Source organism: Zootoca vivipara, chromosome 6 (assembly GCF_965207765.1).
Source record: "Zootoca vivipara chromosome 6, rZooViv2.hap1.1, whole genome shotgun sequence".
Taxonomy (NCBI): domain Eukaryota; kingdom Metazoa; phylum Chordata; class Lepidosauria; order Squamata; family Lacertidae; genus Zootoca; species Zootoca vivipara.
The window spans coordinates 60,961,697-60,976,905 of record NC_142589.1 but is presented as its reverse complement, the minus strand read 5'-3'; the positions used below and the strand labels follow the sequence as shown (position 1 = coordinate 60,976,905).

The 15,209-nt window shown below is 48.4% G+C and overlaps 1 protein-coding gene across 1 annotated transcript in view; it reads left to right on the top strand.

Moving 5' to 3' along the window:
• The first annotated feature begins 7,855 nt into the window (after positions 1-7,855).
• GRIN1 (glutamate ionotropic receptor NMDA type subunit 1) overlaps positions 7,856-15,209 on the top strand; it is a 51,672-nt gene continuing 44,318 nt past the window's right edge. Inside the window, exon 1 of the mRNA XM_088672333.1 lies at positions 7,856-8,240. Within this exon, the coding sequence (XP_088528459.1) occupies positions 7,992-8,240 (249 nt within the window). The 5' untranslated portion in view covers positions 7,856-7,991. The remainder of the gene's footprint in view (positions 8,241-15,209) is intronic.

Here is a 15,209-nt window from a genome sequence, read left to right as displayed (position 1 = left end):
GTTTTTGTTATTGTTTTTTTGAGAGAGAGAGGCTCCCTAAAAATGCTGATAAATTTTCATGAGGAGCTTTTTCTTAAGAAAGAATACAAACTGATGAGGAGAGGTAGAGAACTGAAAATTGGAAGAATGAGAAACCAAGAAGATGCTGACAGTTACGTCCATCCCTTATCTACAGTTCAGGGCCAACTCCAGGACTGAGGAGAGCCCTAGCCATAGAATTGCCTCACCATTTAAATTTCCCACAATGCCCTGAAATGTCCAACGTAGCATCACTCTGAGAATTTACAGAACTGGCTTCACCGCAAGCTTTTAATAACTGGTTGAAGCCAAAGTTACTCACACAACAGGACTTCGCTGTCCTCTTTCCCCCTGGGAGCAGATTTTGAGGGTTGTGACTGGGTGGTAGTGGAAGGTGCAGCCTGGCTGTGTAAGTCCACCCCACTCATGCCACCGCTGTTGAGATACAAAGCGATGCTTTCATTGTTATGTACCGTTACGCTGTTCTGAGGGCATGGGAATAGGGTGAGGAAGCTGTTATAAATTGTATTAAGAGTGATCTGTTAAAATGGGGGGGGGGGGAGCCCTCTGCTCTTATGCCTTTGACAGCAGTCCAATGCAGAACTTAAAGCAAGTCATGCTCTGAATGGCGTGGAGTTAAGGCCTCACCTGTTTAATTTCCAGTGTGGCAGAAAAAGCCTCACCTTAATTTCTGAGAATCCAGCTGCCATTAACATCACAGGAGCCCAGTCAGTGGTGGTGAGAAGGCTGGTCACACTGGGTGGGGGTTTTTTTGGGTGGTGGTGGTGGTTCTGGAACTGTAGTCCCCTGGCAGGATCTGGTGATGCCACAGAAACCATTCTGAGGAACTGTGGGAAATTAAAATGGCCTTCCAGTCAGCCACAGCTGATAGCAGCTCTAGTACTGCTTCGAGCACCAGGTAAGCCTGTGGGATGGGTGGCCATCAGAGGACACTTGGTCAGGGGCTCCTCACAAACAGCAGCCAGCCTGGGTTTAGGAAGCGAGCAGGCTGCAAGTGTGACGGACCAGGCGTGGCCTTGCAAAAGACAACAAATGCCTAGTGCTCACTGAGCCTGATTTAAGTCACTAACCAACCACTAGAGGGCAGCAGAGGCTTACCTTAAGCTGTGCTGTTGCTCACAAATGCCCCAAATATTCCTTCTAGACCTTTTAAGTAACAGGTTCGGGCTTTATGTTGGGCAAGGACCCACTGAATTAAATTTCGATTAGCAGCCAGTTTCTCACCTGGGAGAGATCTCTGCCTGAAAGCTCTGGATATCTGCTGCCATTCAGTGTAGACAATATTGAGCGAAATGGACTAATGCTCTGGCTTGGCATAGACAGCTCCCTAGAGAGCAAGGTATATTACTTCCCTGACCTCAATACATGGTAAGTTAGTCCTTGCTGGCCTTTTAAGAGCCTTCCTGCTTGTTTGGCTTAGGGGAGGGGAGGGGCTTGGACTTCTGCCCTCAAGTCCAGCCCCCGAGGGCAGGCGCTGCTGCATGAATCTGTGTCATAAGACTTGCACATTTTGCGCCGTGATCCCTCCAGCGTGGCCGCATGCCTGGTGTGCTTTGTGCAAAAGGTGGAGGAGTGCAGAGCCTTCCCCTGTGCTGTGATGACCCCAAAGAGGCCAGCAAGTCACAGCTGCTTAAGGCAGCATCACATGAAATGCTTTTTCTTTTTGCCCTCAAACCTCCCTGTTAGAACAGCTCTTGCTGCCATGCGACTTTGCAAGTGCCGACTGTGTTGCTGTTTTTGTGTTGGATGAGTTCCAGTTAGTAAGGCTTGAGAATGTGGATAAGGTGCTTGCGTTGATCTGAGCGACCGCTTGCATTCTGGACCCTTGCCCCCTCTTGGCTGATCAAAACTAGCAGGGAGGGGGCAGCTGGCTGGGCCAGGGAGGAGATCAATGCATCCTGCAAGAGGGGGTGGTCCCTGCCTGCTTGAAGGAGGCAGTGGTAAGACCACTCCTCAAGAAACCCACCCTGGATTCAGAAAATCTAAGTAAGTACCACCCAGTTGCTAATCTTACCTCTTTGGGCAAGGTTCTTGAGCAGGGGGTTGTGGACTAGAGCCAAGCACTCGATAAGAGGAAACTGATGATAAATCCACTGATTAAAGGCCACTGCATTAAACTAATATTTCTCCTGGAACTTCGTGGCTCAGATTGATGGATGGATTGGTTACTATTTATAGCCCACCCACCTTATCATCTTGTGTCAGGGCTGATGACATATTTAGTGAACTGCCTGCCTGCTTTGTGCAAAACTGGCTTTCCCCTTCTTATTTTACAAGATTACACATGAAATTACAATAATAATCATAATAATCATACTGCACAATGCAGGTAACCACACATTTTTATTCCTCATCTTAATAGTCTCACTATATATTACTGTGGGTTTCACCAATGTTAGTCCTCCTCAGAGTAGTCCCATTGAGGTTATGGTTCATTACTTTCAATTGGTCTACTCTTGAGTTGCACTTTGTTGGCAGCAACACTTTGATTACACAAAAAAATTCTCTCCCGTTTATAATTAATGTTTATGAAAGAATAAGCTGTATTATGATTCACAGTGCAACGTTTTATTCTCTTTATTGCCAAAATCTAACTTAAGTGTCAAATACTGTACTTAATCATTAGATCCCAGCTCTTCAAAGTTTGTATTTTTGTGGGATTCACAGAAGTGGTGCCAGTTTATCCATTTCTCTTTGTTTACATCGTTTCCTCAACAGACGGGTCTGACTTGGAGAGCATATAAAACTGATACATGCTTATCTCTGGATACTGAACCTCCTCGCCCATCCATCTGTCTGTCCTTGAGAGTAGTCATTAACCAGCTTTCTATTTTGAAAAGGCTGAAGTAGTGAACAGGTTTAATAATCAACAGCACTGGCCCCAACATTAGGCAGAATGAGCCAGCTGCTTCAGGGGGTGGATGCTGTGGCTGGCAGGCAGCAACAGAGGAGAGGCAATGGAGAATGCAATTGTTTGCACCACACAGCCTGCCCTGCCCTGAGCCTAGCCTGTTCTCCTAAACCAGGGGTCAGCAACCTAAGGTCTGTGGGCCACAAGCGGCCCATGGGGGTCATTTAACCAGCCCACGAGCTGCTCCCAAACTGAGTCGCCCAGTCGGCAAGTCCCCACATGCTGTGCTAAACCATGGCACCAGAAATCACATCTGCGCATGCGCAGACGCAGGAAATGACACACACACACACACACACACACACACACACACACACACGATCCGGACCACAGCAGGATCTCCGCTGGAGTGAACCGGCCCAGGAGGGGTAAACCTTGCCGACCCCTGTCCTAAACCACGTTAAACAGGGAACCTTTGCCTGTGTTTGAATAAGATTCAGCTGCCAATCTGGTCAGCTTTTGCGCATAGAAGTATGTGTGGGTGTGCCACCTTGTCCTTCACTTCATGCAGCAAAATGGCTTATCACATTTTTTTAAAATAGTGCCTCAATCATACCACTTCTGAAGAAAAGTGCATGTTCAGGATCCCTTACCTGTGAACATGGGACAGGGAACCTGCATTCTTCCAACTATCCTCGGGCTCCCAACTCTCACCAGCCCAAGCCAGACGGCTCACAGGGCTGATGAGAGCTACAGTCCAGCAACATCTGGAGGGCCACGAATTTCCCATCCCAGCATCAAAGCACAGCACTTATACAAGTGTTCTGTTGCTGTTCCTACACACTTTGGCTGAGCTGCCAGAAGATGAGCCTGTTTGGATGTGGGAATCACACACACACAACCTGAACCTCTGCAGCAACCTAGTATAAAGAAAACTGGCTTGGAGAGGCTTGGGGAATGTATGCTCAATTGGAGATTAAGCTAAATAAAATGTTATTGCTTGTTTCGGGGGAGCGATATACTAGGACATCCAATTCTCAAGTAAGAGACCTATATAGCAACAGTGCTTTTTTTCTTAAAAAAAAAATGCTTAGGGGTACTCTCATTTTCCTAAAGGGACCCCTGACCATTAGGTCCAATCATGACAAACTCTGGGGTTGCGGCACTCATCTCGCATTATTGGCCGAGGGAGCTGGCATGCAGCTTCCAGGTCATGTGGCCAGCATAACAAAGCTGCTTCTGGCGAACTAGAGCAGCACACGGAAACGCCGTTTACCTTCCCGCTTGGAGCGGTACCTATTTATCTACTTGCACCTATTTATCTACTTGCACTTTGACGTGCTTTCGAACTGCTAGGTTGGCAGGAGCTGGGACCGAGCAATGGGAGCTCACCCCGTCACAGGGATTCGAATCGCCGACCTTCTGATCAGCAAGCCCTAGGCTCAGTGGTTTAACCCACAGCGCCACCTGCGTCCCATTTTCTTACTCATATTGAAATACTGCCCCTCAATGAGGCCAAACTTAGATTCCATTTTAGCTAATGGGGGCTTCTGCTGCTGCCGCTCAGCCGGAGCATGATTTCTGTTCTCATCCTGAAGCAAAGTTCTTAACCTGAGGTACTATTTCTGGGTTAGTGGAGTCTGTAACCTGAAGCATTTGTAACCCGAGGTACCACTGTACATAGATAGATAGATAGATAGATAGATAGATAGATAGATACATAAATTGATATAGATAGATTGATAGATGATAGATGATAGGTGTCTATAGATAGATTCATAGATTGATAGATCCATTAAAAATATACATACATACATACATACATACATACATACATACATACATGATAGATTAGATATAAACAGATAGATCCATAGATAGGTAGGTAGGTAGATGATAAATAGATAGATATAGATACGTCTATTGATAGATAAATAAAAATATATAGATACATACATACAAGGTAGGCAGGCAAATAGATCCATAGATAGATAGATAGATAGATAGATAGATAGATAGATAGATAGATAGATGATACATACATACATACATACATGATAGATAGATATATTACATCTATAGATTCATAGATTGATAGATACATAAAAATATATAGATACAAACATACATACATACAAGATAGATAGATCCATACATAAATTGATTCTGATCGCCGAAGAATTGATGCTTTTGAATTATGGTGCTGGAGGAGACTCTTGAGAGTCCCATGGACTGCTAGAAGATCAAACCTATCCATTCTGAAGGAAATCAGCCCTGAGTGCTCCCTGGAAGGACAGATCGTGAAGCTGAGGCTCCAATACTTTGGCCACCTCATGAGAAGAGAAGACTCCCTGGAAAAGACCCTGATGTTGGGAAAGATGGAGGGCACTAGGAGAAGGGGACGACAGAGGACAAGATGGTTGGACAGTGTTCTTGAAGCCACCAACATGAGTCTGACCAAACTGCGGGAGGCAGTGGAAGACAGGAGTGCCTGGCGTGCTCTGGTCCATGGGGGGTCACGAAGAGTCGGACATGACTGAACGACTAAACAACAACAACAACAACATTCCCATTCTCATTCTCATTGTTATTCCCGTTCTTCTCATTCTCATTCCTATTAATCGGCAGCCTTTGCATTCCTGCAAACCACCATCTGTTTGTCACACACACACACACACCCCGGAAGTGCATCTGGGGAATGTGGGACACGGCCCCATTGCCATGGCGACAACGGTCTTTTTTTGGAAAAGAAACAAGTAAAACGTCAGCAGGCAGCAGGGATCAATGTGCAGCCGGGGGAAGGCAGAGCAGGAGAGAGAAATTGTTCTTGCAGTGGTTTGCAAACAGAAAATTGCAATGAAGGCCAGTTGCAATGGAAATTATCTACCGTATATATCTCGATAGAAGGGTAAATAGATCCATAGATAGATAGATAGCGCTCCAGTTGGAGAACAGCCTTGACCAAAGGTGTCATGAGCTTTGAAGACACTTGAACTCAGGACGCAAGGGAGAAACGTGCTAAGAGAAAGGCACAGCTGGCAAATCCACATCGGGATCAACTCCCGCCTGGAAACCAATGTCCCCACTGTGGAGGGACCTGCAGATCCAGAATTGGCCTCTACAGTCACTTACGGACTCATTGGTCAAACCGTGTTTATGGAAGACAATCTTATTCAGCTACGAGTGATCGCCAAAGAAGAAGAAGACAAGATAGATAGATAGATAGATAGCTCCATAGACAGATACATAAATTGATAACATAGATAGATAGATAGATAGATGATAGATAGATAGATAGATAGATAGATAGATAGATAGATAGATAGATATAGATACTTTGATAGATTCATAAATTGATAGATACATAAAAATATACATACATACATACATACATACAGGATAGATAGATCCACAGACAGACAGATAGATAGAGATATGTCGATAGATTTATAGATTTATAGAAGGCGAAGCATTTAAAATATAGATACATACATCTATATATATAACGAAGCCCCGTTCATCCCTCCCTCCCTCTGCCCCCTGCATCCCTCCCTCCCTCCCCTCTCTGCCCCATCTCCTTCTTCCCAGGCCCTCTTCCCCCCCCCCGGGGGGGCAGCCTCGACCATCGCTCTCTCTGCCCCCCTGCATCCCCCTCCCTCCCTCTCTGCCCCATCTCTTTCTTCCCAGGCCCTCTTTTTTCCGGGGGGGCAGCCTCGACCCCCCCTCCCTCTGCACTGCTGCACCCCCCCTCTCTGCCCCATCCCCTCCTTCCCAGGCCCTCTTCCCCCCCGGGGGGGCAGCCTCGACCCTCCCTCCCTCTGCCCCCCTGCCCTCTCCCTGCCCCAATTCTCCATCCTCTCCCCCCTCAGAGCATCTCCCCCCCAAAAGGGAGAACTGGGGCGGGAGGTGGAGAGAAGGATCCTTGCAGCTGGAGGAGAAGCGACCACGCCGGCTTCGCTGCTGGGGAGTTCGGGGAGGGGTTGTTTTTTGGGGGGGTCCCTTCCTAACCCTGCGGGGGGGAGTTGCGGGTCGGTGGGGGGTGGGGTAAAACATTGCCGGGGTGGAAATGTCTTGAGAAGGGAGGCTTGGCTTTCCTCCACCCCTGCTTTGTATTGGGGGGGGGGAGATTTACGGGGTGGGGGTATTCTCTTGAGAAGGGAGGCTTGGCTTTGTATTTTGGGGGGTTACATCATAGGAAGATTTACGGGGTGGGGGCGAATCTCTTGAGCGGGGAGGTTTGGCGTTCCGCAGCCCCCCTGCTTTGTATATTGGGGGGCACATTCTATAAATATTTGGGGGGCACATCCTAGGAAGATTCGCGCGGGGGACACAGCGAATCTCTGGATTTCCTCTGCCCCCCAATTTCTTCAGCCCCCCCACCCCATCCGGCTTTGATCTCTCCCTCCCCCCCACCCCAAGCTCCGCCCCCCCCGCCCGACACGAAGCACTGCCGCATTGACTGGCCTCCTTCTCCCTTGCGCGGGTGCGCGCCTTTGCAGGGGGATTTCTGCACCGCGGACAGCGCCATTCCGCCATTCGCCCCCCCCCCAAAAAAATCATTTTTTTGCGGCTGTTTGCAGGGGGGGCATTTTAGCACCAAAGAAAGCCGCGTTTTGCAAGGGAGATTCAGCACCTAGGACAGCGGCGTTGTGCAAAGGGGGCAATTCAGTCCCGGGGAAAGCTGCGGTTTTTTGCAAGGGGGGCAATCCAGCACCGGAGAAAACTGCGTTTTTGCAGGTGGGGCGCAATCTAGCACCCGGGAGAGCGGCGGCTTTTTGTAGGGTTGCAATCCAGCACCAAGGACAGCAGCTTTTGCGGGAGGGGCAATTCAGCGTCGGGGAAAGCTGCATTTTTGCAGGGGGGCAATCCAGCACCCGGGAGAGCTACGGTTTTTTCTTGCAGGGTTGCAATTCAGGACCACGGACAGCGGGGTGTTGCAAAGGGCTAATTCTAATCCAGGGAGAGCGGCAGGTCCCCCCCCCCAGAGGGGGCAATTCAGCACCCGGGACAGCAGGCGCCTCTCCTTCTCCCAGACCCCGGGGCAATTCACCGCTGGCTGGGGGGTTGCCGGGCAGCGCCGGGCGATGGTGGGGTGAGCGCCATGCGCCTCCTTCTGCTGGCAGTGCTGGTGTGCTTCTCGGTGGCCCGCGCGGGCTGCGAGCCCAAGGTGATCAACATTGGGGCGGTGCTCAGCACCAAGCGGCACGAGCAGGTCTTCCGTGATGCCATCGGCCAGGCCAACAAGCGGCACGGCACCTGGAAGATCCAGCTCAATGCCACCTCCGTGACCCACAAGCCCAATGCCATCCAGATGGCGCTCTCCGTCTGCGAGGACCTCATCTCCAGCCAGGTAGGCAGGGGGGGGGGACCCGAAGGACCAAGCCAGGAATGGGATGGGCCTAGAAAGGGCCACCCAAGGACCCCTGGGTCCTGTGGACTGGGCTGTGGGCTTGGGGCACCAACATTATTATTATTATTAGTAGTAGTAGTATCCGCCTATCCGGCGGGGTTTCCCCAGCCACTCAGGGCAGCTTCCAACAAATATTTAAAACACATTAAAATGTCACACATTAAAAACTTCCCTGAACAGGGCTGCCTTCAGATGTCTTCAAAATGTCTGGTAGATGTTTTTCTCTTTGACATCTGGTGGGAGGGTGTTCCACAGGGTGGACGTCACTACCGAGAAGGCCCTCTGCCTGGTTCCCTGTAGCTTGGCTTCTCGCAGCGAGGGAACCACCAGAAGGGGCTCAGCGCTGGACCTGAGTGTCCAGGCAGAACGATGGGGTTGAGACGCTCCTTCAGGTATACTGGACTGAAGCCGTTTAGAGCTTTAAAGGTCAGCACCAACCCTTTGAATTGTGCTTGGAAACGTACTGGGAGCCAATGTAGGTACTGGGAGCCAATGTAGGACTGGTATTATGTGGTCTCGCCGGCCGCTCCCAGTCACCAGTCTAGCTGCCGCATTCTGGATTAGTTGTAGTTTCCGGGTCACCTTCAAAGGTAGCCCCACGTAGAGCGCATTGACTGGCAGGGGCTCTCTAGGGTTTCAGGTTGAAGATGCTGGGATTGAACCAGTCTAGCTGCCGCATTCTGGATTAGTTGTAGTTTCCAGGTCACCTTCAAAGGTAGCCCCACGTAGATTGCATTGCAGTAGTCCAAGCAGGAGATAACCAGAGCATGCACCACTCTGGTGAGACTGTCTGGGGGCAGGTAGGGTTTCAGCCTGCATACCAGATGAAGCTGGTAGACAGCTGCCCTGGATACAGAACTAACCTGTGCCTCCATGGACACCTGGGAGGAAGCACCACCCAAGGACCCCTGGTTCCTGTGGACCAGGTGGTGGGCTTGGGGCACCAACCTAGGGGCTGGTTGGCCCTAGAAAGATGGCGTGCAAATTTATGCCATGACAAAACGATGGTCCATCAAGGTTTTCAAAACCACATGTTCCGAGGATCTCTCTATGAAGTATGGCAGACATGTCCAACAGGTAGATCACAGGGTGTTTCTGGTAGATCCTGGTTTATCTCTGCCCTCTCCCCCCCCCCAGTGATCTCCTTAGAAGAAAGCAAAAAAAGCAAAACAACATCAACAACTTTGGCTTCCCACAGCTAGAATTTTTTTTTACGACAATGGGTAGATCACTGCCAGTTTTTTAAATACTGTGAGTAGTTCACAGTCCCTGAAGTATGGGATAGGTAAAAAAAACCTATTGGAAAGGAAAACCCCTTTTGTGGTTATCCCCATTACAAATACGATGGTAGGATTGCAAGTATCTTTGTAAGTTGAATAATAAAAGTCATCGTAAAGAAGATTTTTAGTAAGGGAATAGGATATTATATTTAAGCAGTGGTTTAAATATAATAAATATAGAATTCAGAAATAATTGTCAGGGTTGATGGAAGTCAGGCTTTGATAGCCAAAATGTGTATATAAGAATGGAATTTGAGATGGAATTTCATAATATGTTATGGACAAATGAATAAAAATTATTTAAAAGAAAGAAAGAAATTATGAGTGTGAAAAAAATTAATGTGAGTAAGAAGTGGGTAACATAGAAAGTGTTACTTCAAAAGGATTGCAGGAAATGGAAATTAAAACCGTATGAGGAAGGGAAAGAATATGTGAAGGATTGGCTACATGATGATCAAATTAATGAAATGTTTAAGGATAATTTTAAAAAGAAGGGATTTGGAGTTGTTCAATCTAAGTTTGAGGTTGAAATATTGAATAACAAATAAAAAATATTGTCCAAAATGTATTTTTTTTTTTGCTGGAATGGCAATGGAAAGAAGGTGAAGTTGGTAATGATTCGTTGGGCCAAAATTTTGGGTTATAATATAACGCTAGAAGATTGAAGGTGATGTATAGGTGGTAAACTACACCGGTTAAAAATTAAATGTATTTTAATATTCTGTTGGAAGCCGCCCAGAGTGGCTGGGCAAAGCCAGCCAGATGGGCAGGGGTGTTGTTGTTGTTTAGTCGTTTAGTCGTGTCCAACTCTTTGTGACCCCATGGACCAGAGCACACCAGGCACTCCTGTCTTCCACTGCCTCCCGCAGTTTGGTCAGACTCATGTTCGTAGCTTCGAGAACACTATCCAACCATCTCGTCCTCTGTTGTCCCCTCCTCCTAGTGCCCTCAATCTTTCCCAACATCAGGGTCTTTTCCAGGGAGTCTTCTCTTCTCATGAGGTGGCCAAAGTATTGGAGCCTCAGCTTCAGGATCTGTCCTTCCAGTGAGCACTCAGGGCTGATTTCCTTCAGAATGGATAGGTTTGATATTCTTGCAGTCCATGGGACTCTCAAGAGTCTCCTCCAGCACCATAATTCAAAAGCATCAATTCTTCAGCAATCAGCAGGGTATAAATAATAATAATTCCTCCTAAGGAATCCTGGGTCCTCTGGGCCAGACCGTGGGCTTGGGACCCCCTTCCAGTCCTAAAGAATCAGCCTAGGGTCTCCTCGACCTGAAGGACCAAGCTCTTGGCATAGGGCTCCAGTTCAGGGACCCCATGACTTTTAGAAGCCAACCTAGGGGTCCTTCAGCCCTAAGAGACTAGCCAAGCCTTGACCCTACTCAGGAAGGTCCAGTGACCCTATGGGTCAGGCTCTTGGCTTGGCGGGGCCAGCCTAGGGCCCCCTTGGCCCTAGAGACCAAGCTCGGGATCCTACAGCCCTAAGGATGGACCTAGAGACTTCTTGACCCTACTAAGGACCATCCAAAGACCCCTTGACCCTCTTGGCTTGGGGGACCAGGCCCCCTATGGACCCCTTGGCCCTACTAAGGACCGCTCAGTGACCCTATGGGTCAGGGTCTTGGCTTTAGAAGCCAACCTAGGGGGCCTTCAGCCCTAAGAGACTAGCTGAGCCTTGGCCCTACTAAGGACAGCCCAGTGACCCTATGGGTCAGGCTCTTGGCTTGGGGGCCCCAGTCAAGGGACCCTTGGCCCTAGAGACCACCCTACAGACCCCTTGGCCCTACTAAGGACTGCCCAGGGACCAGCCAAAGACCCCTTGACTCTATGGACCAGCCTCTCGGCCCCCTTGGCCCTAGAGATGAAGCTCGGGACCCCCTTCCCATTTTAAAGAATCAGCCTAGGGTCTCCTCGACCTGAAGGACCAAGCTCTTGGCTTGGGGCAGCAGCCCAGGGACCCCTTGGCTTTTAGAACCCAAGCTAGGGGACCTTCAGCCCTAAGAGACTAGCCGAGCCTTGGCCCAACTCAGGAAGGCCCAGTGACCCTATGGGTTAGGCTCTTGGCTTGGGGGCCCCAGGGACCCTTGGCCCTAGAGACCACGCTCGGGACCCTACAGCCCTAAGGACCAACCTAGAGACTACTTGACCCTACTAAGGACCGGCCAAAGACCCCTTGACCCTATGGACCAGCCTCTCGGCTTGGGGGCCCCAGCCAAGGGACCCTTGGCCCTAGAGACCACCCTACAGACCCCTTGGCCCTACTAAGGACCGCCCAGGGACCAGCCAAAGACCCGTTGACTCTATGGACCAGCCTCTCGGTCCCCTTGGCCCTAGAGATGAAGCTCGGGACCCCCTTCCCATTTTAAAGAATCAGCCTAGGGTATCCTCGACCTGAAGGACCAAGCTCTTGGCTTGGGGTAGCAGCCCAGGGACCCCTTGGCTTTTAGAACCCAAGCTAGGGGACCTTCAGCCCTAAGAGACTAGCCGAGCCTTGGCCCAACTCAGGAAGGCCCAGTGACCCTATGGGTCAGGCTCTTGGCTTGGGGACCCCAAGGACCCTTGGCCCTAGAGACCAAGCTCGGGACCCTACAGCCCTAAGGACCAACCTAGAGACTACTTGACCCTACTAAGGACCGGCCAAAGACCCCTTGACCCTATGGACCAGCCTCTCGGCTTGGGGGGCCAGGCCCCCTATGTACCGCCTTGTCCCCTAGGGGACTTTTTAGCCCACCCGCCTCTCCCGGGTGGGGTGGGGGTCCAACTGGAATAAAATATTGGGGGGAGGAATGTGCAGGGGTCAAGCAAAGCTTAATTTCACCTCATTTGGAACTCCCCCACCAGGATGGGAGACTCAATGGCACAAAAAAATATCCCAGGATTATTTGGGGGGGGTTAGGCTTTTATTGGCGGGGGGTTTCTCATAACCTCAGATTTTCATTGGTTCTTATTGGTTTTATTGTTTTTAAAAATTGTTTTTGATTGCTTTTGTTGGGTTTTGGAATTGGTTTTGAATTGGTTTTATCTGGGTTATTTTTTGCTTTTTTAAATTGGTTTGATTGGGGTTTTAAAAATGGGTTTCCGATTGGTTTTAAAAATTGGTTTCTTATTATAGGTTTTTTTAAAAACCAATTTAAAACCGCCGCTCGCCCCCTTTGGGGAAACCGGGAGCGCTGAATCCGGATCGAATCCAGATCGAATCCGGACTGCAGCAAAGCGGGCACGTGCAGGGGACGTGCAAAGGGGCGGCTCTCTTTTTTGCGGGGGGGGGGGGGAGATTCTCTCTCTCTCTCTCTCTCTCTCTCTCTCTCTCTCTCTCTCTCTCTCTCTCTCTCGTAAAGCCAGGGTGTTTTTTTAGGGGGACCCCTTATGGGCGTAGCAAATGTGGGGGGCAGGTGCCCCATTCTAGATCCATCAAAAAGTTCTCTCTCTCTTTCTCTTTCGTCCTTTCTTTCTCCTACTCTCCCCCCTCTCTTTCTCTCTCCCCTCACCCACCCACCCCTCCCTCTCTCTTTCTCTCTTTCTTTCTTTCTCCTTCTCTCCCCCTCTCTCTTTTTCTCTCCCTCCCTCTCTCTTTCTCTCCCTTTTTTCTCTTCCTCCCTCGCTCCCCCTCTTTCTCTCTTTATTTTACCTCCATCTCTCCCTCCCTCTCTCCCGCCCCCTCTCTCTTTCACTCTTTCTTTCTCTCTCCCCCTCTCTTTCTCTTTAGTTTTTTCTTCTCTCCCTCCCTCCCTCTCTCCCTCCCTCCCTCTCTTTCTTTTTCTCTCTCTTTCCCTCTTTATTTCTCTCCCCCTGTCCCCCTCCCTCTTTCTCTCCCCTTTTTTCTCTTCCTCCGTTGCCCCCTCTCTTTCTCTATTTTTTTCTCCCTCCCTCCCTCTTTCTTTTTCTTTCTCTCCCTCTCTCCCCCCTCCCTCTTACACACCCACATATTGGGACCTTAAAAATACCAAACACATCCCATTTCCCAAGGAACAAAGCGGGTACCCAAGGCATCAAATGGCGCTATTTACGTCCTAATAATAATAATAATAATAATAATAATAATAATAATAATAATAATTTATTTGTTATTTGTACCATGCCCATCCGGCTGGGTTTCCCCAGCCACTCTGGGCGGCTTCCAACAAAGATTAAAATACATTAAAATGCCACACATTAAAAGGTTCCCTAAACATTCACGTCTCATTTTTGACCCTCCCCCTCTGTCCTTTTCCCTTTTCCCTTCTGTGATGGAACTCATATCTGGGGACTTCCCTGGCTTTTTGGGGGGCCCACAGAGGACCAGTCTGGATAGTTGGCCTTCGGTGAAGATTTGACATTTTCTTCCCCAAACCGTTTTTGATTTGAGTTTCTCTTGAAATGAGACTGCCTTTTAACATTGTATTTCATCTTGTTTTTAAGCTGTATTTAAATCAATTGTTTTATATCTGGTGTTAGCCGCCCTGAGCCCGGTCTTGGCTGGGGAGGGCAGGGTATAAATATTATTATTATTATTATTATTATTTTAAGTTTTTAAAGAGAAACTTTATTTAGATTCTTTAAAAACATGCAAAGAAAAAAATCAACTAATCAAAGAATATACGAATATCATAAAATCCAAGACAAAAAGATAATCAAGTAATACATAAACAAAGAAAGAAACAAATAAATAAATAAATTTGAGATTAAACATTAAAATTGACTTCCAGTTGTTTATACATTGCTTCCTTTAGTGATTGTTCATATCCTGCTAGATCCTGCTAAATACATTATCTGATGGAAAATACCAAACCAAGAAATTTTAACTAAATCTATCTTTCTCCCTGTGCATATCTCAGTATAAGCAAATCACCAATTCTGTTTTATACCATCTTTATTCAAATAATCTTCAACATATTTCCACTCAGCCTTAGATTTTTGTTTAGCTACATTCCTAATGGAATATTATTATTATTATTATTATTATTATTATTATTATTATTATTACTTTGAAGCCATCAAAATTGCAAACCTGACCTACCTTTGAAGGCGTCCCCCAAACTGAGCAGAAAAGGCCATTTGTAGGAGAAGCCAGCAAGGCAGTAGGATGTTTCCATGGCAACCGCATCTCAGTTGCTTTGATTGGGCAGATCCTCTCTCCATCGATTGCTCTTCGCCTCCGTCTCGCCAGACCATTTCATCATAAATAGTCCCCAGAGGGGAAATCACATTTAGGCCTTAAATGTGCGGTTAAGGAAATTGGATTATCTTGCATGCTGGCTCGGCAGACTGTTCTCTCTCCACCCGTCAAAGGCTGGGCATTCGAGGACGCCCATATTTTCATGGGAGAAATGTTGGAGGGGAAGGAAGAAGGTCTGTAATTTCTTTTTTGGGGTGACAGGAGGCGGGCAGGTGTGGAGGACTCCCTAGTCCTGAATGGGGTAACTGTGCCCCTGAAGGACCAGGTGCGCAGCCTGGGAGTCATTTTGGACACACAGCTGTCCATGGAGGCACAGGTCAACTCTGTGTCCAGGGCAGCTGTCTATCAGCTCCATCTGGTACGCAGGCTGAGACCCTACCTGCTCCCAGACTGTCTCGCCAGAGTGGTGCATGCTCTGGTTATCTCCTGCTTGGACTACTGCAATGCGCTCTACGTGGGGCTACCTTTGA